Consider the following 25,856-nt stretch of genomic DNA (forward strand, 5'->3'; position numbering starts at 1 on the left):
GTACGAATTATCCAGTTATTTCTCCATGGGATGTGTGAAAATGGGATGTTGTTTAACTGTAAACTGAAGACATGTGAACATTATTTTTGTTCTTTATACTCAAATCATTTGACAGTGTTCATGAGCACTTATGCTTATTATGACATGTCGTGGTCATTTAGGCAAGTACTCCAAGGATTAAGTAGAACTTTGAGAAAGAACTGGAAAAATAAGTGTGAATCAGTGGAAATGGGCTATTTGTCTTCAGAGGTCTTGTCAGTCATTTATAAACAACTATCTGATTCCAGGTGTTGAGCTGCTTTGTGACAGAGATGTAGACATGGCAACTCGTGTCCAGGATCTGCTGGAGTTCCTCCATGAGAAGCAGCAGGAGCTGGACTTGGCCGCCGAGCAGCACCGCAAGCACTTGGAGCAATGCGTGCAGCTGCGGCATCTGCAGGCAGAGGTCAAGCAGGTACGCCTGGGCTGTGCCCCCCCATGCATGGGGGTATCACCTCCCCTACAGCTATTCCACACCTTCTGGAGAGGTCTGTTCCCATGAACAAATGTGGAAAATCAGTCTTACATTCAGAGGAGGGAGGCAATTCGAACTGAGCACCTAGAACCTTCATCCTCTGTCCACATGAAGTGCAGTTCTAATTTTGCATCAACAGTCCATAGCTTTCCATGAATTTGAGTCAAACATTTGAAGCGTGGAGCAATCTGAACTAATATTAAACCCATACATTTTATCATCTGTGTGGTGACTAATGAAAATGTTCAGTGGTAGTCCCTACACACTGGCCCAGTACTCTGTGGTGTATTGTTTGAGACATCTGCAAAAGCTGATAACATCATATCAGCATGATTTATTTTCCAGGAGAAGAAAAATTAAGGTTTACTTCTCTTAGCAATAAAGCATCAAGTTTTGAGGTTATTATCTGATAGATACCTAAACCGTTGGTGGATTTGAGATGCTGTGGGCAAAATCACTGAAGCAGGTGAAAGTTTAAAGGTTTTGATCTTGCTCAAGCTTGGCAGCACTGTGGAATTCTGCTGTATTAGTATGTCCTCTTATGACTCCCAATGCAACTTGTCCTCCTTCTGTTTGTCATGGGCTCTTTCAAAAAGGAGTCTCCAGTCTCCTTCGTGAGATTGTGCATGGAAACTCCTGAAATGCAGCCTAATTTAAAAGGGTTCCAGTTAGCATAGGAGAGGTGAATAGAAGATGCCCAAATGCAGCTGTTAGTTACTATGCAGCAGCAGACACGAAATTTCTGGGTGGTCTTGAGTTAAAGGAATGCAATAAACTGGTAGTGTCTGCTCTCAGTGCAGTGCAGGCATTAATGAAATATATAAGCTTCTAGTTCAAATCGTTGCATACTCTGAGCTATCCTGTATCCATCTTGGCCCTTGTTCATCTTCATCAATGCAAATTACAGATGACTCCTTTCACATGAGTAATAATTGAGAGAAAATTATTGCAGATCAGACTAGTTTCTGTACTTGGCTGCGTACGATCTTGAGGATGAAGGAAAAGAGTGCACATTTGCCAAGGAAAGAAAAAAATGGAAAGAAAGAATGTGAATGCCAACTGAAACAGTCTCATTCCTTTGCTGTACATCAGTGGGTTAGGATGGGATGGATTAGTGGGAAAATGAAATGATTAGTTCCCGTGATACTGAAATAGTAGTTACAGAATATGGCACTTGGGTAACGTTTCAAAGTCACACTATTAAACAGTTATTGATGTTGCGTGCTCCCACAATCAAGTGAGCATCTTGCTTCACTGCTTTTTTTTTGCCTGTAAGTTACATGTAGCAAGACACATACATGTGTTTAAAACCTGTATTTGCAGGACAAATGTTCTGTATATTGGCAGATACAGGCAGATGATGAACATCATAGATTGTAGGAGAATATCCTTATTGCACTTAGTATGTGGTTTGCAGGTCATTCTCTAAGATCTTTAACTTCTTTCAAACCACTGCTAGCCCTGGCTGAAACTGAAGCTCGAGTTGAGATTTTCAAGAAAGTCCTGATCTAGGTAATATACTATTATAGCCATTTGCCATTTCTCCTAAACCAGAGTCTATTAAGCAAAGCTTGATTCTCTTTTATATTCCTAGAACATATGTCAAGTGGAATTTTATGTTTAAATGCCATAATAGATGTGAATTTAATAAACAACTTTACATGAGCATGTAGCTGACAGAATGTTCAGGTGTTACAAACTTTTTCCCAGTTTTCATGTAGAGATTAACCTAAAATACTTTCCTAGCCTGAAGGCCTAAAAATTGAATGGAACTAAATCTGGATATTATATTGTCTCATAGTTTTTCTTATGATCCTCTTTTGGATCCTTTGAGGCCAGTAACTCTTAATGTCATTATTTCAGTTGCCTTTTCAGAAAACCACCTCTGACTTATTTTAGATTTCATTAAATATTGTGGAGTGTGATCTTCTCCTGTTTCCTCTGCACTAAGAAAAACTTCATAGCTCACCAGCTCACAGCACGTGCTTTACCTAGGAGTAAAATAGTGGGGCAAACCTCCTTGTCAGTCTATTTTGTTTGTATTTTGTTGCCTGAAGCAGTGAACGTGTGGTTTTACTACTTCAATTACTGTGATTTTCTGCCAGATTTATTGTTGATCAGCTGGGTGTAAGCATACTTATTATGTAGATGGGGTACTGTTTCCATAGCAAGGATTTTAACAAGACTTCCATTTGTATTTTTTTGGCCAAATTGCCCTTACTGCTATTGTATTTATACATATATATATATATTTTACATATAAAAAATACATATCTAGTAGTCCTGTGAAAAGATTAAACTGGAACACCACAGGAATTTTTCCAGAGAGTTCATCTCTAATTTTTGTAACAGAGACTAGCAAACTGTCTCCTGGCTTAGTTTTTTATTCAAATACTTGCAAGGAGTTTCTTCAGTATTAGGTAGTGAAACATGAAGCTTGGTGAATTCTTGTGAAATAAGCAGAGAAAGCGAAGAACATCCAGCGTTGCTTCTCCCTTAGCTACCATAACAGTTCTGCTTTGTGGCATTGAAGTTCTGTAGATGAAGCCTCAGGACTGGGAGGAAACAGAAGAGCCAGAAGACAAACAGAGGCTTAAAGACAACCTGCATACAATTTGTGTGTCAGCTTGATGTGTAATAGGTGCAGAAAGGGCAAAACCAGATGGAGGATTATAGCATAGGAAAAACTCAGAAGACAGGGAGAAGAGAGTGCTCACTGAAATAAGAAGGTACAGCTCTATGTGGGAAAAACAGCATGGAAAAGAAAATGGGACCATGTTACACAGAGCAGGGACATTGCATGTTTGCCAGACAAACTTTTTTGGGTTTTGGATGATCTAAGATACAGCTACTGGATTACTTACTGCTGCATTCACTCCTACATAGTCACTTTGTACAATGAGTGTCTTGCTCTGCTTAACCTACAGCATCTACCTGGGTCAAAATCTCTACCAAGCTCCACAAACAATCCCATTGTCTTTAACCCTTTTCAGTGCAATATTGTCTGCTGCTCTGATAATGGTGTATGTTTTCGGATATGTACCGATGAATTCATACCTGTACAACAGTGTACAGATACTTGCACCAAGTACAAGCTTGTTCCATCAAGAGTACCTTGAGCTACTTTGTGTTCCCACACACAGATCTTTTAGCTTGTTGCAAGCATAGTCCAGTGCTTGAGCTCTGATTCTTTCAAAATACTACTCAGGAAGAGTATTCTGGCACTACCCACGGTGCCATATGGATATGAAGATGTAGCTAGGACAGCAGGCTAAAGTGAGTGTATCTCATGATCACGTTGAGTTAGAGTCAAAAACCAGTCCAAGAAACTAATCTTAGGTCAAGCATTTAGCTGTTGAACTACCCGTTTGACCCTTTCAGGTGTCCCAAACTCTGATTTATTTCCACAGTTTTGCTGAGGCTCTACTGATGCTTTTCTAGCCTGCTGAACGCTGCGAGGGCACAGATGGGGGGGGTGTGATCCACCCAGACAGTGAGGTGATGGGAGCGTGCCAACAAACACTGGCAGACAGCAGCCCTAGAGGAAGAACAGGCTTGCTATTTAGTAGTGCTTAGATTTTTCCCCTTGAGTCAGAGCAGAGGGAAGGGGAAAGTGTTGCTGGCAACTTCCCTCCTGGGAGTTCCACCAGCTTCTGTACTCGCACCCTGACCTGCAACAAACGGGAGGGCAAATCACTGTGTTTGAAACGGCAAGTTCTGTGCTAGCTGTCTCTGCTGTGTATGGGGGGATGCCAAGTCAAGAGGAGCTTTGAATTGGTGCTACTTAAACATTCTTCCTCATGAATTCTCTGGAGAAGGCTAAATGTGTTTTAACCCTAAGAAGATGTGTTTTGTTACACTATACCTGGAAGAATCCTTTTCTGAAGTAGAGAGAGCTTAGAACTGCTTTCGTAAGACAAAGCAGAAATAAAGGATTTTAAAATATCTTCTGACCCATGTCTTCTTAGACATATTCTTCCCTCCAAGTGTGTTTTCTGTCTCCAGTCTGTTGGACCCATCTGCTTCTCTCAGAAATTGCCCTTTTTGCTCCCAAGGCTTACCCAGACTTGCTCCCTTGAGTACTAACAAACCCCAGGTACCTTAGCAACTTAGAAACTCCCTTGTTCCCTTTCATGTGCTGTATGCTGTGATCTGAAAATGTTTCCTGGCAGCAGGATAGGTTGTTCCAAGGCCAGAGCCATCTTCCCCCTCCTCACAAGGCTCCACTGACCCCGGAGCTTTCCGCCGAGAAGAGCAGAATGTGCACCCAGTTACATGTCTGGGAGATGCTGTCACACCCTATGGCTACACTGCAGACTAACCCATTTCTACAGACTTGCTGGTTTTATATAGATTCAAATGCATACTACTGGGGAAGAAAAAAAAAGCTTGTTAGGCTGCCCAGAGGAGTTGTGGAGTCTCCTTCCTTGGAGGTCTTCAAGACCCACCTGGACATGTTTCTATGCGACCTGATCTAGCTGAACCTGCTTCTGCAGGGGGAGTCAACTAGATGATCTCTAAAGGTTCCTTCCAACCCCTACCTGATTCACTTAGTCATAATATAGCACAGTAGCATTATTGGTAATGTCAAATGTGAATCACTAGATGAGAGTATGTAGTGTTAAGAGCTAACTGTGATTTAGTACTTACTAACTGAGTTGAGGTTACTGTGGTTTGGTAGTTAATATTTATTTATTGCCAGTGGTTAAAGGTTTCAAATCAATTGGTAGGAAAAGGTTAGAGAAGGGATGCTGAAACTGATTATTTTCAAGTCAACTGAGCCCAAAGGAATTCACCCAAGAATGCCTAGAAAACTACCTGAAATAATGACATAGACATTAGCAATTTTTTTCTCTCAAATTTTGGAAATTGGATGAGATTCTGGAGGCCTGGAACTCAACATCTACTTCTCAGAGGTGGGAAAGGATTAGTTAAGGGAGGATTGTAGGACAGCTACTTTACCATATTTCCCAGGAAATACATAGAAGCAAGATGATTAAGCCTGAATGGTGGTGACAAGAGAAGAAAAGGCTGATGTAGGTTAATTAAGCATAGTTTTCTGTTGATAAATCTTGTTTCTTCCTGATGAGATAATAAATCATCAGAGTAGAGGGTAAAAAAACTTCTATAAAAACTTTTAAATTAGTTTAGTTCAATCTATCTGCCCTTAGCTTACAATGAGAATGTCACGTGTGACTACATTACTGTGAATAGTAACTTGCTGGAAAACTCAATGATAAAAGTGAGGAGACTCACCAAGTTAGAAAACATTTCAAAACATTAACAAATTAAATCTATGTTTGTATACTAGTTCATGTTTTCAGTCAGAAAATCTATGTGCCAGAGTAGAGATTAAGCTTTTAAGTTTAAAGGTAAAGACAAAAGAAGCTGGAAAAAGCATTTGAGTTCATCAGAAGACCCTGGATTTCTGTTAAAAATTATCTTGATCTGTAGGAGATTTGTGCTGCAGGAAGGATCTAGTGACAAATACAGAACATGATGTACTGGCGTGAATAATCATCTAAACAAATATAGCACAGGGTTAATTACTGCCTGGGCAGCAGTTCAATAGAAAAGTTCTATAGATGACAGTGAATAACCTGAATTATGTCCAGCTTTACTCGGTATTTGAAAGATTTTGACCAAAGTCATGGTTATCAACTACAGAGAGCTTGTAAAAAGGCAGTGGGGAAAATAATGTAGTTGACTTGGCATGAATAGACTGTGGTCATCAGGAAAAGAAGAATCTAGAGGAATGAATCAGGTAATGTTCTTAATGGAGAGAAGAGAGGGAAAAACAAAGGTGATAAGAGGCAGAAAAAGTCTTTCTTTTTTTCCTTTTTGTTTTTTCCTTCTTTCTGTTGTAGCCAAGAGAAATGAAATAGCCAAAATTCAAGTGAGAGAGATTTGAATGACAGACATTAAAAAAAGACTTATGGTGATAAAAAAATATCTGGTGAAAGTGTGGGATTGGAGTCTTGAATAAGACCAAGGCACAGATCTTTTGGGAGGGGACTTAAGGTTATGTGATTGTAAGGAATGACTGGGTAGCCTCCAGAGGCTTCTTCTCACCTGGGTATTCTTCTGGTTTCGGTGGACATGTCAAAGCAGGTACAGTCTGAAAACTGAAGACCTTCAAGCAATTGGAAGACATTCAATGGTCACATTTTTCTCAAATGTTCAAATTATTTGCTTACTTTTTTACTGAGCTGCATGCTCTCAATTTATGTTACTGACACTGACTCTGAGGCTAGTATTGCATGTAACTCACTCCTGTTTTCCAGATGACAGAAATGGTTTTCAGAAACACAACCTTTTTCAGGGTATAAACTGAAACCACAAGCATGTAGTTTGTGTAGTCAGCATGACCAAGAGATAGGAGTTGTCAGCCAAGTCAAATTATAGTGAATGTTATTAATTGTGTTTATTGAATGTCTAATTAACTGTAAATATATAATCGATAAATTATTTAGTAATCAATTCCAGTACTACCTGTGACTCTAAATAGTTTTTGTCCCTAACAGGGATGCTTTTCTTGCTGGCAGGCAATGGAATGGCATATTTCATGGTTGTCTTTTTTGTTACAGGTTTTGGGCTGGATCCGAAACGGAGAGTCAATGTTGAATGCTGGGCTTATCACTGCTAGCTCTTTGCAGGAGGCAGAACAGTTACAGAGGGAGCATGAGCAGTTTCAACATGCAATAGAGGTAAAAGCACCATTTCAGTGACCATAGCCAAGTTCTGTAGTACAGTTAATGAGTCTGCAATTCCAGGTCAACACATTTTCTCAGTACGTTTTTACATCTTTTGTAAAGTGATAGTTCCTCAATTTAACAAAGGGAAAGGTTAAGGCATCCCTTTTTTCAGTGATATCTAGCAACAGGACAAGAGGTAATGAGATAAAGCTGGGACACAGAAAGATCCATTTAAACATAAGGAAAAACTATTCTACTGTGAGAGTGAGGGAGCCCTGGCACAGGCTGCCCAGGGAGAGTGTGGAGGCTTGGAGGTCTTCAAGACCCGCCTGGACACATTCCTGTGTGACCTGATCTAGGTGGACCTGCTTCTGCAAGGGTGTTGGACTAGGTGATCTCCAAAGGTCCCTTCCAACCCTACCATTCTATGATGCTGTGATGCTATGACTACAAAGCTTAAATTCTGACTGTTCTGTGTCATTCTGTATTCAGATATAGTAACACTGTAGTTAGAGGCTTTAGAATATCAGCAAGAATATATTTATGCAGAAAATACATTTAAAAATCTACTTGCAATGGATGGAGAGTTGTCTTTTGTATCAGCCTGCAGGCCTGCACCTTCATTTACTCACTACTAATGTGCAAAAGATTGCAGTAAAGCTGTGAGGGTAGTAATAGCAATCAAGCCAAAATAAGATATATCCCTTCCATCTCTTTTCCTCACCAAGAAGGGAAAGAAAATCAACCTGAAATTTGTAATTGTTGCCAATTGCAACATAGATACGCCATGTGTGTCTTGATACTAGACAGTGGCTATTGCTTACAAACTACTAGTCATTGATTTGACAATAAGGATTTATTTCCTTTTGCATTTGTGTAGTGAATCCACACACAGGCTAATGTTAGTTATTTTTGGAGTGATGGATGTGTGTATTGAAGTGTCATTGATACAGTGGAAATGCAAGCCTTTGAGGTCTTAAACAAAAACAAGTGGTTCACTAAACTCATTAATTTCTGACCTTTTGTCAGAAAACACATCAAAGTGCCCTGCAAGTTCAGCAGAAGGCAGAGGCAATGCTGCAGGCGAATCACTATGACATGGACATGATCCGGGAGTGTGCAGAGAAGGTTGCGTCCCACTGGCAACAACTGATGCTGAAGATGGAGGACCGTCTCAAGCTTGTGAATGCCTCTGTTGCCTTCTATAAAACTTCTGAACAGGTACAGAAATGCTAAATTTGTCTGTCATGCTTATTTCTTCTGTGGGGCATAAAACAGCATTACCTAAAAGGATTGACTAAGGTTAGGTTATATTTTACTGGTTTGATAACACCTGCAGCTATACAAAAAATACAGAAAGCAAATCCTCTTAGCAACTACCTTAGAAAGAGAAACCATGTGTTGTAAGATGGCTTTATATATTGAAAGGCTACAAGGCAAAGTCTTTTTATCAAGGCCTGTAGTGACAGGACAAGGGACGAGGGTTTTAAAGTCAGAAGGTAGATTTAGATCAGATGTAAAGAAGAAATTGTTTACAATTAAGCTGATGAGACACACTGAGAAGTTGTGGATGTTCTCATCCCTGAAAGTAATCCAAGTCAAATTATATGGGGCTTTGAGCAACCTGATTTAGTGAAAGACATTCCTGGCTATGGCAGGGAGATTATCTTTAAAGGTCCCTTCCAACCCAGCCCATACTATAGTAAATGAGTAACAGACAAATTGTACTACCTGCTGAGAACTACAGTGTAATTGGTCTGGCTACACTTGCTTCAATTAGTAAACTTCAAAGAAGGTGCATTAAGGAGTTGTAGTGATTATTGGTGAAGACTGAAATCATCAGGCTCTTCTGTCATTCTCCAATTAAATGTTTTTCAGATTCTTATTTTTAATTGAGAAAAGTCTTGTAGAATATGTTCGAATGGAAACATGCTTTACAAGTGCTTGGTTGGATTTCTGTTGTTTTCATTAAGTTTTGCTTAACCTGTGAATGAGGTGCACAGAGGTTTTAACAGAAGTACTTTAGATAGCTAATTTGGGGGTTTGTATGGGAATCAGAGTAAAATCAGCTTCATCCTGTGTGTTCACAGAACAGTTAGGTGGAAGGCTGGCATGGTTGCTTCCCCTGCAATCATACTAAGCCCATCTTGAACTATGCAGTCACAGAGGTAGACAACGATGAGGAACTTTAGGGACAACCTTCTGAGCAATTCCTCAGAAGCAAGCCAATGTTTGCAAACCTCTAGCCAAAGTTTGTTGCCTTCTCTAAAGTCCCAGTCAAAACATGTCAGAAGCTCAGGTATATGTAAGGGTTAGATTAGTATTCTGGGGCTTTTTTTTTTATTTGGCTTGAATTCTTATTTATTGTTTTTTTTAAGTTGAATGACATTTGAGTTGGGTTCTGTTTTCCTGATAGGTATGCAGCGTGCTGGAAAGCCTGGAGCAAGAATATAAGCGAGAAGAAGACTGGTGTGGGGGAGCAGATAAACTGGGTCCCAACTCTGAAACAGATCACGTTACCCCCATGATAAGCAAACACCTGGAACAGAAAGAAGCTTTTCTAAAGGTGAAGTTTGCCAATTTTTATTGTCTTCTGTGTCTTGGAAAATGTGTAGGTAGTAACACTTATTGTTACAGTGCTGAAATGTATGTGGAAAGCTGTAATGCCCATTGTACAGGTACAAATCCAAGCTGCAAAGATGTGCAAAGTGGGACATAAACTGCTTCTGAGAGTGGTTAGGAGAGCAGTGCCAAATGCATAAAACTGTAGCCAGTTTTAGAAATGTATTTCCTGTTGAACTTCAATAGATGTCAGATCTCCCACTGTGACTGAAAAGGAATTGGGAATAACTGCATTGAGCAACTGTCATTCTAAAGAGTGCTTGAAGACTGGTGCTTTGGAAGAGAAGTGACAGTCTCATAGTGCCATTTCTGCCTGTGCATCAGAGCAGCTCTGAGATGTATTTGGATTACAGCAGAGTATGGAAGGAGGAAATTGCTACACAAGCATCTGGGAGTAGTTGGACTTGTGTGTTGGTCTGCAGAGAAATGAAAGAGTTTTGTTCCAGCTAATGTCCTACTGAAGAAGGTTGTTGGTCATACTGAATAAATGTGTAATAGGTTTTGCAAAGCAATGTGATTAACTGTGTAACAAAAGCCTTTTTCCAGCATCACCTTGAAAGACTAAGAGTTTAAAACTTATTCTTATTTAAAGCCTTTTTGTTCTCAGTGCACAGATGAGAAAATGCAAAAAACATGTTAGTGTAGCTGTGAGTCCTCTGTTAAATAGATCCTCTGCAGCTGGCATGAGAGCTACCAATCTTTGTTTTAAAGTAGTATGAGAAATGACTTAGTGTCTTTGTCATTGGATTGAACTGTGCTACCTTTATCTGACCTTTTAAAGTAGCATTTCATGGTCTCCTCATTAAAAATACGGCAGCCCATATGCAGTGCTTGGTGTACATTAAGATGAAGGCAGCAGCTGAGCTGAGTGTTGGCAATACAGCAGCAAGGATTGAAAGCACTCTAGGCCTTGTCTTAATAATTTAAGGGCATTTAATACTTCAGAATTTCTGGTTTCACTTCAGCAGAGCATTTACTTTTTGTTTAAAATACTGGTGGATGTGTTGGAATATCCAGGTGAGTACATAAGCTTGTGCATTCTGTTTACGCAATAAATAACTACAAGTGACACATGGCACGTGCACAAACCAAACTTATCTGTAAGCTCTGAGTCATGCTGAAAGCTGGCAGTCATTTTTCAAGATCTTCAGTGAAAAAGGAATAGCATTTTGTTTGGGGTTTCATTATCTTTTTCCTGCTGGATAAGGATGGATTAATTGCAATTCATTGGGAAAATTATTTTAGTGATTGGATTGGCTTAATTGTAGAAGGATTTAACAAGCAATGCTTCTAAAATAGGAGAGAGTGGAAGATGCTCAAAAATGTGGTGAGAAAGGTCCTTCGTACCTTTTTGGATGTATATTTGTGCATCTTCAAATAAAATATTACCATTGACTCTCTAGGCTTGCACACTGGCTCGGAGGAATGCTGACGTCTTCCTGAAATACCTGCACAGGAACAGTGTAAACATGCCAGGGATGGTGACACACATCAAAGCACCTGAACAACAAGTCAAGAGTAAGGATTTTGTTCTTTTTTTCTCCAAAGAATGTGATCATCGTGTGCCCTGGTGCCTCAGTGGAAAGGGTTCTATCAGTCTTAACAGGAAATAATTAAAATAGCACACAAACTTTGAAGGAACTGACAGTTGTCAAATTTTCTTACACTCAGATAAAGTTACTTATCATTTATTTATCTCCTGCTTATACTTAATCTTATTTCCATTTGAGACTGAAATATGGCGCTTAGAGAAAATGAGGTAGTAAACTTCCATGTGATAATGTTTGGTCTGAAGCCAAATGGGAGCTGATCACTTGTAAGCTTACTCAGTCTGTTAGCCTGGTGCGTTCTGTGAGTTCCTTGGGAGTACCAATGTCATACAAGATAGTCCTTTGGATGATTCCCTGAGGCCTTTCATATAATTGAATCAGTATTAAGGAGCTTCATGCAATACAGTATAATTGACATGATGTTTAAATTAGATGAGTAGATAGGTAGTAGCTGAGGTGAGGCAGGAAAGAACTTTTACATGGGGCTTGGCTTTTGCTAGGATTAATTCTGTACAAAAGTACAGAAATTAATAGGGTGTGTATAACTGATGGGTGAGGTAAGCAGATGTGTTCCAGCTTCATCCCATCACCCCTTGTCCTGTTGCTAGCTACTATAGAAAAAAGGGATGTCCCAACCTCCTGACACCCACCCTTTAGATATTTATAAATGTTAATAAGATCTCCCCTCAGTCTCCTCTTCTCCAGACTAAACAGCCCCAGTTCCCACAGCCTTTCCTCATATGAAAGATGTTCGATACCTCTGATCATCTTGGTGGCCCTGCGCTGGATTCTCTCCAGAAGTTCTCTGTCCCTCTTGTTCTTCTGGATCATTACCCACTCATACTCAGTTATATACTTAAAACTGTGTGACTGTGACTAGTCTATAGTATATAAATGAACACTTTAAAAACTTGAGTAAGCCTTGAGTCTCTGCAGAACTGCTGAACATTTTTCAAAAGCCTAATTCAGTGGCATACTTGATCCTTACTTGCAGCTCCAGATTATGATACCTAAAAAAGCCATGTCTTAATCTAGGTAGAGTTTAGCTAAGCAAATACTTCACGGGAGACAGAAATCACAGTGGTGCTGAACTGAGAGGTGTCCTTCTGTCCATTCATACCAGTGTAAGTAATCTCCTTCAGCTGCAGTTAGGAGTATCCAAATACTGTATAAGACACCATGCCAAAGCTGAGTTTTAGGAAGGAGTTGTGGCCTGAAACTGTGTTGTGGCAGGTGGATTCGATTGATGATGATTTCTGTAAACTCAGAAATGGACAGAAATCTTTGTTCCTGCTGCTAATTTTGTGTGATTCTTCATTACCTGTGTCTCTGCTCTATAAGCCGCAACTGAACATAGTATAGAAAGTTTTCTAGCGGTCCTTGTATTTTTAGATAGGTTGCTAGAGGGTGCAGGATTCAAAGGAAACAGCTGAAAGTTCTCTGAGCCTAGAAAATAAGATGAAAATTTAGGAAACAATCCTAAAAAATAATTGGAATCAAAGAAAAACACAGGGATTATAGTTCAGAAGGCTTGAGATAGAGCTGCTCATCCAGACCTAGTATTAAATATTCATGTTCTGTAAATTCCTTTGAATATTTTAAAGGATATTTTTTTCTCTTATCAGTCCAAGGAGTTAATGGCAGTAACACTAACAATGCCTAGCCAAATATCTCTCACTGTCTTGCCATCTGTATCATGTCCTGACAGCACAAATGCTGTTCCAATTAGCTAAATTCACCTTGCTTGCTCTTTGTCGGAACTATTTTGTTTGCGTCATTATCAAGATGTCTCTTTTATACGGTGTGTTCAGTGGGGTGTATTGCATTGCACAGTGATAATTGTATCTCCCCCTTCCCCCCTCCCCTCCAAATTCTGTTATATATTCTGAGCAAGCATTTGGGTGATGGTTTAAGGCAGAAAGAAAACTGTGAAAGCAGATGAGACTCATGGTAGATCAGCTTATGCCTTGGCTAAGGGACGGATGAGTTGAGACATATTTGAGGGTAGCCTGACCAGCAGGAACAAAAAACCTTGGCCACAGGGACCAGATACCAAGAAAAAGCAAGTTCTGGGTGATCTCAGCCCTCTGTGGCAAGTGGGACTAAGGTGCTTCCAAGCAGAAGGATGCTGGCAGTGATGCAGACAGGTTTCAGAATCCTCAGGGAGGCTGTGACAAGTGGTTGTAATTGTTCTCAGATCACAGATAGAGAGAAATGCTTTTCCCTTCAGGCTTCCTTGATTTGAGCTTCTCTGTCAAAGTGTTTGTTAGAGTTGTTAGCTTTTGGGATGTAGGACATGATGGAACCTGCACAGTGGGACACGGAAATGCTTTAAGAGGCCTAGCACCTGATTGTCTATGTTCATAACTATGGAAAACAGTCATACGTGGGTGCAAGTAGTAACACAAAGTGTTATTGTGAAGAATGAGTGTTTTTCTAGTCTCTTCTGCTCTGGTAGACCTCTGTGTCTGTGCACTTCTAACAAAATCACCTGGCCGAGGCATTGGGTATTCTTGTTTCTATGTATTTCAGCTTGCTATCTGGATTTTCAGTAGCTACAAAGTCTTATAGGGCTCCTGCTCTGGAAGAAGCAGTGGGTAAAGTGAATTTCACAAGAAGATGCCTGGATTTCTTTGAAGAAAAAAACCCCAAAATATTAAAGAAACAGAGTTTGAATCAAAACTTTTGTGTATTGTAAGCAGATCTTTGCTATCCAGGAAGAATTTATAAGCAAGACATGTGGAATTGCAGGTTAACAGTAGAATTCAGATCCAACTTCTCAATGTCAGACAGTTTCTAATACTCAGGAACAGAGTAAGAAATTGTGGAGTTAATTATTTGGTTACCTGGAAATTCTCTCGAGGCTCAATGAACACTCATATTTGAACAAGTCAGTGTGCTCAATTATACAGCTGTTAGTTTTGATTTTATTATTTTTATTTGAAGGGGAATTACAGACTTAGTAATTGAAACATTTTTTATTACTTGGGTTCCTGTACATTTAATATCTGCTTATTTTGCATTACTTCTTGTAGTGACTGACAGTTATGTATTCACCCATATATATTAAATCAATTGTTTTATAAAAGATTGGGATATTCAGAAGAGTTATTCCTTAATAGTGATTTACTATGAAATGTTAAGCATGTTGTGATTACTTGTGCATGTTCGTTTTTTCTGAGGTAATCCTACCAAGAACCATCTTTATCACACTATATTTTCAATTCCATTAAAAGCAATGTCAATCCCTGTATATATTAAAGAGAAAAAAGGTGTCAGCAGTAAATTTTAATTGCATCTGGTTTCTTTAACTGATGTAGCTGTAAATAATAATGAAAAAGGAACGCCGTGTTTTATAAATACCAGGAAAAAGAGCAAAGCAAAAAGTAACTGAAACAGCAAGTGTATTGTACATTCTACTCTATGAAGCACTTTATTCAGCTGATTTCAATGGGGTATTTCAAAACTAGTTGTCTTAACCTCTGTTGAAACCATTTTCATTTCTTCAGATATATTGAATGAACTCTTCCAGAGGGAGAACCGTGTGCTGCATTATTGGACCATGCGGAAAAGACGCCTCGATCAATGCCAGCAGTATGTGGTGTTTGAAAGAAGTGCCAAGCAGGTGAGGGTTTGATTTTAAAATCCTCTTCAGTGTGATTGAAGTTTGCCATACACTGACTCGTCCCACAAATTATTTGCTTTTCCATTAATACAGAACAACTAAATCCACTGAGGCAGGGTATCTTTCCTACTGTAATGTAAAGATAGTGTTTTGCTTTTGTCAGCTTGATCTGGTGCTAGTGCATTTATTTCTGCAAGCTTGTGTTTGACAAATTGTTACGCTTGTTAACTTTTATATGCACACCTAATTTGACCAGGAAATAGCAGACAGCAACATTTTTCTCAGTTGTTGGGAGGAAATAAACATCTAATTAAGTTGATTGGCAGTTGTAGGAAACTGACAAGTTGGATACCTCATTAAACAATAACCACTAAATGACTTCAGTTTTGCAGTTCTGTATATACTTGGTTTCATGGTTTCTTGCATGGTCGAATTTATCAGTCTGGAAAGAACTATTAAGTAATTATCTCTCACACACACACAAATCTTTTTCACTAACTGAAACACACACACTATAAAAATCAGTAAGGGGTTTCAAGGCAGAATTAGTAACTGGAGTGATCTGCAGTGTTTTTTACCTTTTTTTTTTAAACTGGATATAGGACAAAGAAAGGAAGCTATCTGTTCCTGTTCTACAGAAAAGGTCACAACGCCCATAATGTGAAATATAGCTAGAGCTACTTTAAAGGCCTCAAACAATATATTTTTAATTTCTTTCTTACAGCCAATATGGACAGTAGCTTAAATGATAGTAGTCTGGTTTGGTCTCTTGGAAGATTTCAAAAGTCTGTCTTTCATGCCTTCACAAAGTTAGGCAAGATAAGCCTTCTTGGTGTGAAGTTAAACATCAGTACCTCTTCAAAACAGCAACACCCCTCCTTTTCTGTCCCCTGCCCCACTGTTGAATAACCTTTGCTCCAACCTCTGCCAAGCACGTGACCTACTTGCTTTTATATAGAGATTACTGACTAACAGTCAGACTCTGGGGATAAATATCTGTCAGCATTTTAATTGTAAGTCCCATTTTTCAGCAATCACTAGTTCAGTCATCACAAAGCAAAACAAACCATATATGGACTCTACACTGATTAGACCAAAAAGTGGAAGTGTTGCTGTCTTCATTTAGATAATTATTTGAATGTTGGAACAACCCATTCTTTGTGCTTTCAGAACTTGATGCCCTGCAATGGGAGCAGATACCATAGTTGTTTTTGAGGCCAATGGTAGACTAAATCGTTCCAGAATTAAGGGCTCGCCTGATCACTAAATTGATTGCTCCGGTGTCTCTACAGAGATATGTGTCTCCAACATAAAATCCTGATCTTCACTTGAAATGAGAGCAGTTCTAAACTGTAGTAACTAACACTGAGATGAATTTTCTGTCCTATTGTGACTGAGAGAGCTGCCAGAAAGTTATGAGAGGGCAACATGTTGGGAAGGGCAGCTTTTTATTGTTCAGTCCAGCATTGTGTAAGAAATCCACCATACAAAGGTAGAGGTTAAAAAGTTGAAAGCGAGAAGTATCAAAAGAAATGTTGTTTGTTACATCAGCAGTAGCCGTGTAGCTTGTCCAAATCAGTCTTCACTTGCAAAGATTGGCATTAGAATGACAGGGAGTATCATATAAGGAGTTGGCTGAAATATCCCTTTTCTTGACAATAATTCAAGAGTTGGTGTGTTTCTATCAGCAATGCTTGAAATGTACAGGCCCATCCCATCAGACTTGCGTTTGCCCTAGTGTGTGACTCGGTAAATGGCATCCTAGCAGCCACATTCAGTGGTGAATTTTGAAGGCTTTCTACTCACTTTTGGTTTTGTACCAAGAGGCAAAAAGATACTAAGTGGAAAAAAAATAAAGTTCTTCAATCACAGGCTTGATGAGCTTAAATCGTTGCAAACTGTTTGTTACTGTAGAGGTATTAGGTGATTGCCACAAGTGACAGAGAGTAAAATTTACCTGTGGCCAAACTGTGTTTGTGAAATACTGACTATAGGTGGTTTATATTTGCAAAAGTGTGTTGCCTTCTTTCTTACATTTCCTTCATGATTGCTTTATTTAGGCTCTGGAATGGATTCATGACAATGGAGAGTTTTATTTATCTACACATACTTCCACTGGCTCCAGTATCCAGCACACTCAAGAGCTGTTAAAAGAACATGAAGAATTTCAGATCACAGCAAAGGTAGAAAACATAAATAAAATGATGTAAGAGTTTTAAAAACCAAAACCACCCAAGTTCCCCCTTCCCTCCCAAAAAGACCCCAAGAATGTGTCCATTGAGATTTGTTGACACGCAGTGGTTTTCTCTCTGTATTTCTGGTGGGAACAGAGTAAATCAAAAGCTAATCAGAATATAATCACTGTTACTGGAGCTGCATCAGCCCTATGTGCTGTTGATTTCTCATTACAGAATCGTAGTCAGATAGCTTAAAAATGTTTTGTTAAAGCCTACAAACCGCACAGGGCTTTTGATTTGTCACTTCTATATCACTATGTCTCTGGATTACTGCGTGTTCATTTATGATATAAAATACAACAAGACATTTTATTATTCATCTGAGATCTAAGTAGAAGGCAGTAGAAAAAATAAGGCCTTACTGGTTAGGTTACTGATTTTATTGACCTGTTCTGTGATTCTGCTGTAACTTTTTGAGCCATGGCAGCATTGTGTTATTCTGTGTCTCTGGAGGCCTACACAGGGATGCAGCTGTTGCTTGTGAGGCTTACCAGTTTTCCCATGTGAAAGACAGGCAACTGGTGCACAGCTGAAGTACCTGAGCTTACATGCCTTTGTCTGTCTCTGTTTTGTCAGTCCTTCAAACTGTCACCTCTTTCCACCTCTCCATATATAATAGAAATAATAGAACCCAAGAAATAAGCAAGTGCTCATTTCTCTGAAGGACTACCATAGAAGAATCTTGGAGATGGAGTTGCTCACAGGACATGTGGGAAAGGAGAAGAGAAAAGAGGGTCCAGAGAGAACAGAGAATGGTTTTTTGCTTTCAAACCCATATTTTCTTTCTTCAGAGTTTTGCTCCAGCCTTTGTTCTGCTGGATCCTTTCCAGCAGGCAGAGCACCCTTGCCCCCTTGTTTCCTCTGTCAGGCAGCAGATGACGTGGCTGCCCCTTTTGAAAGGATGTTGTTAATGCCACTCCCTTGGCGTTTTGCAACCTGTCGGGAGGATGTATCAGCCCTTGCTAATTCCGTGGTGCAAAGAAATGCTCAGATGAGGGACCATTAAGAAAGAAGAAGAGTTAAAAAAAGGAAAATCAACAAAACACCACACTGTTGACTTTCCAGCTGACATAGGTGTCAGTTTTTTTACTTTTTTGCTTAACTGTCTGTTACCAAGGGCCCTAACAGTACACTTTGACATGGTATCAGAGAGAGAAAGGTGGAGGTATAAACTCATCTGTTTTGGATGATTTATGGTTTACAGGACAGAAAGTGCATCTTGTTAACTGGAAAGAACACTTAGTTATGGATTTAGTGGTGACTACTTGTTCTCTTAGTTTCTCTCAAGCAACTATGTGACAATAAAACATTAAAAAGATCTAAAGAGTACAGTCTTAATCTGTTGAAGTGTAAAGCATGAAAGAAGACTTACCTCCATCTTGACATTTCAGTGATGTCTAAGGGAGGTGGTTTCTTGAGACTGTAGGCTGGGTCCATTACCAGTGCTTCATCAGTAACAAACAAAATATCCTCTTTGGCATCAAAACACTTTTGTATTACTACACCCATGCTCTGAACAGCTTGCAGAGCAGAATTTAATCTCTAAGTTAGATATGAAGCACATTTTTGAAAGAAAAATGTACTACCTGCTTCTAGTCATGTCACAATAAAACCCAGGGAAACCTGTATCCATCTGATGCTATTTATGTTAAGAAAAGGCTATCATTCAAAGGGGTTTTGGGAAGAGAGAGGAGGAAGCCTGCTCCTTTGATAGCTTCTGCAACTGCACTTAGTAGTAGGTTAAGCAAAACGGCTCCTTTCATGACAGGTCGGGCTACTAACTGTTCGATATTTTCCTGTTTTCATAGCAAACCAAAGAGAGGGTGAAGTTGTTGATACAGCTGGCTGATGGCTTTTGTGAAAAAGGGCATGCTCATGCAACAGAGATTAAAAAATGTGTCACAGCAGTGGATAAGAGGTACAGAGACTTTTCCCTGCGCATGGAGAAATACAGGACCTCTTTAGAGAAAGCTCTGGGTATTTCCTCCGATTCCAATAAATCGGTAAGAGAAATTTGAGTGTAATCACAGACAAACAAGCTTTACTTGCATTTGATTTAGCTATAATTTTCTCCTGTCTCCTTCCTTAATCAATTCTTCCTTTCTTTAATAAAGAGCAAAAGCTTGCAGCTGGATATAATCCCAGCCAGTGTCCCTGGGTCAGAGGTGAAACTGCGTGATGCTGCTCATGAGCTTAATGAAGAAAAGAGGAAGTCTGCCCGCAGGAAAGAGTAATACATTTCTTTATTTTTGATCAATGAGAATGCATAAATCAATGCTGATAATGAAACAACTGTCAGGGCTTGTCTGGCAGCTTAGAAATTGGATAAGTGCTAAAAAGAGAATGATACTACTCAATAGCTTCTGTCTCCTTTTTTTCACATGCTTGTTCTCACAGATAATTCTAGCATGCCAGAACCTTAAACTTTCAGATCTGTTAGATTTACTTTAACATACTTTTTTTCTTTTTAGAAATAATATGAAATAGATGTGTAAGGGGAGGAGGGAGTACAGCAGTAAAATGACTGTAGCAAGTGAAGAGCATTTGAGAAAAAAATCCACCTCTTTCCCCATTTCTTTTTGCACTGGTTAGTAGGAATGAAGGGATGTTACCTCTTATGTTTCCTTCATTTGTTGGCTCTGTTCATGTTTCAGTTCTTGTAGTTTTTCTTGCAGCAATGGGAAGAAACAGCAGCTGATGGGGAGAGAGATGTGTTCTGTTTTTTATGCATTCCTAATGATCTAACAAACTGACATTTGATTATTCTTTCTGTTGTCACCTAAGGTTCATTATGGCTGAGCTAATTCAGACAGAAAAGGCTTACGTAAGAGACCTCCGGGAGTGCATGGATGTAAGTTGTCTTTTTGTCATTAATCTCTGAAGACAGGATTCAATCCGTTGCTGTTTCTTTCTGGTTTTGACAGCCAAGCGTGATTGATTTGCAGTCACAGGACCAAATGAAGTCTCTTTCCTATTATTTATAAGAAACTGAGAATTACATCTGATAACAGCCATTTCAGAATTCATCCTCTGTGTTTTGGTTGTATCAGTATCAGAGTTTCAGTGTTTACTCCTTTCCCAATTCATAAATGTGGGGGGTTTTTTGGTTTAGAGAGCCCGGGGAAAAAGGAGGGATTTACTTTATTTGCTTTGCTAGCAGTAGAGAAGAGCTTGTGTTAATTCTCTCATTATCTGTATCACATGTTCTGCTTCTAGCTGACTTTTTGAATAGAAATTCAGAGAGATTCCATGGAAAAGTGCCCAGTAATTGTTAACACTGCAGCAAGTAACGTTCAGTGTTAGCTGTTGCACAAAGCATGAACTTCTAGACTGCAGACATGACCTTGATAAGGAATATCCTGAAGCATTAGAGGTTGTCAAGAACACTATGCACTTGAAATGATGAAGTCTCAGGGACTATGTTAATCTGTCAGTTTTAGAACTTGGATTTTACTGTCAAAATCACGAGGTATATTTGACACAACAGGTACTGTCACAATTGCAGACAATGATGCTGCATGATCTTTTTGTGATTCCTCTCCAGGAATGTATGCTTACAGATACCTGGGTGCTTCTGTTCATGACTTTTCATGCATCTTTTTTGTTCTGGGCAGACATATCTATGGGAAATGACAAGCGGAGTTGAGGAGATCCCACCTGGTATTGTAAACAAAGAACACATTATCTTTGGAAACATGCAGGAAATCTATGAGTTCCACAATAAGTGAGTGACTTATCTTCCATTTCCATATTACTGCTAAATCCAAATGATGACCTGAGGGGTTTCCTAATGAAAATATTGTGTGTATGAATAATGGATGCTTTTCCATAAAAAATCTAAAGGATTTCTTCTTGCACTGCTGAATTGTTTCAGTAGTTGCTTTTTGCAGCCAGTTAGATGCACCATTAGAAACTTTTTCAGTCTCAGACAACTTTTATGTTTTAATAAATGATTTAAACACATAAACATTTTTACTTTAGGTTTTCTAGTTGTTCTAAAGAGATAGAAACCACTGAACTCAATACAGATATAAAACAATCACCGATTTAAATCTGTGTTGCCAGAACCCTCATTCCCTATGTCTAAGTGCAACTGCTAGGGGGAAATGGTAGAGCTCTCTACTCTTTCCTGACTCTGAAGCTTCTACGGAGATTCCCCATCATTGTTAGATTTGCTTGAGCATAGAGCATTGAAGAAACTTATCCACTACATTTCCTCTGAGTGGAATGGTTCCTAGACAGAGCTGTATACAGAGGTCTTGCTCTAAATCTTTCCTCATTGTCAATTCATTGGTGTTTGTACTGGGTTGGGATTTTTTAAGTAACAAAATATACCTAGCATATTCCAGAACCTGATTATACAATCCTTTGTATGCTTTCTGTTAACTTGAGCATCCGAAAAGCATGTCTCCTCCCTTTTCTCTTGAGATGAAGGCTAAACTTCTTGAAACAGAAACAGTAGGAAACCTTCTTGATGGAGAACAATGGCATTTACTAAATTTTTGTATACTCTTATGTGTTAACTGCATGCCTGCTGGATCAACTTCTGATCCTTCACATCAGAATTTGTATTGAGTTACGTTTTATATTGATTCTATTATTACACATTTTCATTCATTCCTGTTATCTTTATTATCATGGGGGCAGGTCTAGTTGGAGGCCTGTCTCTAGTGGAGACTCTCAGGGATCTGTGCTGGGACTGATACTGTTCAATCTGTTCATTAATTACCTTGCTGAGGGAACAGAGGGCACTGTCAGCAAGTTTGCTGATGATGCGAAACTGTGAGGGGTGGCTGACACACCAGAAGGCTGTGCTGCCATTCAGTGAGACCTGGACAGGCTGGAGGGTTGGGCAGAGAGAAATCTAATGAAATTCAACAAGGGCAAGTCTTGCATCTGGGAAAGAATAACCCCATGTACCAGTACAGGCTGGGGAAACTCGAGTGGTGTAGGGGAAAGGGACCTGGGAGTGCTGGTGGACAGCAGGATGAGCATGAGCCAACGATGTGCCCTTGTGGCCAAGAAGGCCAATGGCATCCTTGGGTGTATTAGAAGGGCTGTGGAACAGTAGGTCAAGAGAGGTTCTCCTCCCCCTCTACTCTGCCATCATGGGACCACATCTGGAATATTGTGTCCAATTCTGGGCCCCTCAGTTCAAGAAGGACAGGGAGCTGCTGGACAGAGTTCAGCACAGGGCCACAGAGATGATGGAGTGGAGCATCTCACTTCTGATGAAAGGCTGAGGGAGCTGGGGCTCTTTAACTTGGAGGAGACTTGAGGGGTGATCTCATTAATGGTTACAAATACATAAAGAATGGGTGTCAGGAGGATGGAGCCAGGCTGTTCTCAGTGATGGCCAATGATAGGACAAGGGGCAACGGGTACAAGCTGGAACATAAGAAATTCCAAAGAAACACAAGGAAGAGTTTCTTCCCTGTTCAGATGAGGGAGCACTGGAACAGGCTGCCCAGGTGAGATGTGGAGTTTCCTTCTCTGGAGACATTTAAAACCCACCTGGACAAGGTCATGTGTGTGACCTACTCTAGGTGGTCCTGCTCTGGCAATGGGGTTGGACTGGATGATCTTTTGAGGTCCTTTCCAGCCCTTGAGGTTCTGGGATTCCTGTAACTTATGCTGTCAATATGACTTACAGGAAGTTTTCTCACCGCCTTTGTTCACAAACAGTAGATCAATATCAACTGAAAATGTTTCATTTATCTTACACTATTTATGTCTTTTCTACCCATAGTATATTCCTCAAGGAGCTGGAAAAATATGAACAGTTACCAGAAGATGTTGGACACTGCTTTGTTACTTGGGTAATGAAGTCAGACTTGTGTTTAGAAGTAAAAAGGGAGATAGGAAGCATGAAGGGATTTATTCTTGCTCTCAGGACCCTTTTTAATATGTAAAATTTATAAAAGTAGCTCTTTCTTGAAGTTGTAGTAAAAATGCATGAATCTTTGAATTACAGAAACAAAATACAAGGCACTGCTGTCAGATGCCAGTGCTTAGCTTCTCTTGAAGCTCATGCAAGTTGCCTAAACCTGCCTTCAGGTTTGGTTTGGTATCTTTCCTTTTAGCTATGAGTTATCTACTTCTGCATACATTGCTATTGTTTTCAGTCTTACTTGCCTGGTACATTTTCTCATGCTGCTAGTTTGAATGTTAAAGTAATTCTGTATAGTTCAATTTCTTGAGAGAGAAACTATACTTGCTGATAACCCATTTAAATGTGTTCTTTGTTCTGCAGGCAGACAAATTCCAAATGTATGTTACTTACTGCAAAAATAAGCCAGATTCTACCCAGCTGATACTAGAACATGCAGGGGCATACTTTGATGTAAGTACCTTGTCTCCATCTTAAAAGGATGCCTTGGCAGTTTGAACCATGTATATGTAGATATGCTGAGTGCCTGATTTCTTAAGTTTCCTGATACTAATGCTGCAATTTAGTGTCAGCTTAGGAAAATCAATCCTACATCTCCTACGGTTAACTTATATCTCTCTCTCAGTCTAATAAAACCATCATGTATCAGAGCAGTTCAGAACTGCAAGCAGTTCTGGCAGCAACAGTTGAGACATGAATCTTCAGCTCTCACAATCACATTCTGCAGATCTTAGCCTTTTGATGTGTGCTTTGTTTACATGGTATGTAATAAAGATAGAAATCTTTGTTAAATTTTTGGAGCACCTTTACATTGTCATTGTAGGTAGTGGTAATTCAGTTGGCTGCCATTGTTGGGCTGCTAAACCAATCACCTTGCTTATTCAGACCCAAGGTTACTTAGTCTATATGTAATATTCCACATGAGAAAGAACCAAATTGTAGCAGCCTGTTAAGAGATTTTAGGGAGGAATTTTGACCACACTTTGAGTGAGTTTTGCTAGAAGGAGTATTTACAGGTTAGTCAGTTACAGTGCTCTCTACCCCTTTTTGTTTCCTTCTCCACTGGGCCAAGCCACTAGCTGTGCAGTGACACCACAGTTGTATTTTAAATGTTTGTAGACGTAAAGGGAAAGACATCATAAAAATCAAACAAAAAATCCCTGAACTTCTTGGGGTTAATTTTAAAAGTCTCTCATTGAGGAGATGGGGATTTTAAACATTGCAAGGCAAAACCATTTTGTAAAGCTTCTGTTGAGTCTTCAGTGTTCAAAGGAGGGCAGGTAAGTTACAGGAAGTTGTGCAGATAAAAAGTTAAAAGAAAAAATAGTAAATAATAGCTTAAAAATAACTGAGGGCTCTGTTAAAACTGTAGTAGAATTAAGCTCTTGCCATCACCTCCAAAGGATCCCTCGGTTTTACCACCGTATCCAGAGCTCTCCATCCTCTAACCCACCTAGATTAGAAGTGTGAAGACCTAATTTTGGGCACAGGTAACTTCAGGAGCTTCCATCGATGCCACTGGAACATGTAAAAATGTCATATGTATCTCATCTTGGCAATTTCTGATACCTAAATGATGGTAATGAAGCACAGAGCTGTGCTGCATAACTTGCTGCTCGAAATTGTGTGGTTAAAATACATCTAATACTGTGATAAATGGCAAACACTGTCTGAGAAATTCGACCACGATCAGCACTTGAAATCTCTAATTATCCCATATAATTGGCCTCAAATTCTGTTTTCCTCCTTTAACTTTGTGTGGAGGTCGTGTTTTTTTTTTCAAGTGGCCGTTTTCTTTCCGTGTGTTTGGCAACCTCTTTTAATTTAGATAGAAAATGTTACTTCGTGCTCCCCCTTGTGGGGTGTAATGCCTTCTGTCACTTAGTTACAGTTTAAGTGGTGAGTGATGCTGAGTTTCACTTCACTACTCCTATGATAGTCCTGGCTGTTCCCTGGAACACTGAAATGTGTTTTCTTTTCTCTTGCAAATATCAGAAGAGGTAAAGATTTTACTTTTTTTTAAAAAAGGTGTTACAACGTATTGACTATCCCTGATAATCCTTATTTGTATTTAGGTTTGTTGTAACACTTCACAAGTACTCTTGGACCTAATACCTTTTGTTTGTACAAAGCAAGCAGGCAGATGCACAACAGAACTATTTATTGTGGCTGTAATATATTGTCATCTTCTCTTTTTTTCTTATTTCTCTTCATTAAAACCAACTTTAATGTATATTATGCCATAGCCCTAAAAGCAGTCTATACCTGAGGATTGGTGCCTACAGCCCTCAAACATTTGCTTTTTTTCCACATAGGAGATACAACAACGGCATGGACTGGCCAATTCTATCTCCTCTTACCTTATCAAACCTGTCCAAAGGATAACAAAATACCAGCTTCTTTTAAAGGTCAGTATTAATTCAGAGTTCTTCATCTGTTTCTGCTGTTCTTGAGAAGGCAAAGCTCTTGCTGAAATTGGGAGGGCCGTCCTACTCCATACTCTGAGACTTTCAGCATCTTGGGCAGCCTCAGATACTGCTGTGATGTATTTTTTTTAGGAGACCACTGAAAATTAAAAAAGGCATAAATAAGCAACCTTTTGTCCAGATTCCTGTAGATCAAAAAAGACCCCTCTCTACTAATGTTTACTTAGAAAATATAATTTGCATTTTCAGAGTAAAAAGCTAATTCATTGCCGTATAGACAGGCACATCTTTGTAATG

The 25,856-nt window shown here is 39.4% G+C and overlaps 1 protein-coding gene across 2 annotated transcripts in view; it reads left to right on the forward strand.

The window, feature by feature from the left end:
- TRIO (trio Rho guanine nucleotide exchange factor) overlaps positions 1 to 25,856 on the forward strand; it is a 240,855-nt gene that overhangs the window by 126,839 nt on the left and 88,160 nt on the right. For both annotated transcript variants that reach the window (XM_061996023.1, XM_061996024.1), the window contains exons 15-28: positions 288 to 454; positions 7,102 to 7,221; positions 8,239 to 8,430; positions 9,626 to 9,775; positions 11,235 to 11,349; positions 14,891 to 15,006; positions 17,067 to 17,189; positions 19,052 to 19,246; positions 19,358 to 19,473; positions 20,028 to 20,094; positions 20,858 to 20,967; positions 22,993 to 23,062; positions 23,497 to 23,586; positions 25,449 to 25,541. In XM_061996023.1, coding sequence (XP_061852007.1) covers positions 288 to 454; positions 7,102 to 7,221; positions 8,239 to 8,430; positions 9,626 to 9,775; positions 11,235 to 11,349; positions 14,891 to 15,006; positions 17,067 to 17,189; positions 19,052 to 19,246; positions 19,358 to 19,473; positions 20,028 to 20,094; positions 20,858 to 20,967; positions 22,993 to 23,062; positions 23,497 to 23,586; positions 25,449 to 25,541 — 1,724 coding nt within the window. The remainder of the gene's footprint in view (positions 1 to 287; positions 455 to 7,101; positions 7,222 to 8,238; positions 8,431 to 9,625; positions 9,776 to 11,234; positions 11,350 to 14,890; positions 15,007 to 17,066; positions 17,190 to 19,051; positions 19,247 to 19,357; positions 19,474 to 20,027; positions 20,095 to 20,857; positions 20,968 to 22,992; positions 23,063 to 23,496; positions 23,587 to 25,448; positions 25,542 to 25,856) is intronic.

This window comes from Colius striatus, chromosome 4, assembly GCF_028858725.1.
Source record: "Colius striatus isolate bColStr4 chromosome 4, bColStr4.1.hap1, whole genome shotgun sequence".
NCBI lineage: Eukaryota > Metazoa > Chordata > Aves > Coliiformes > Coliidae > Colius > Colius striatus.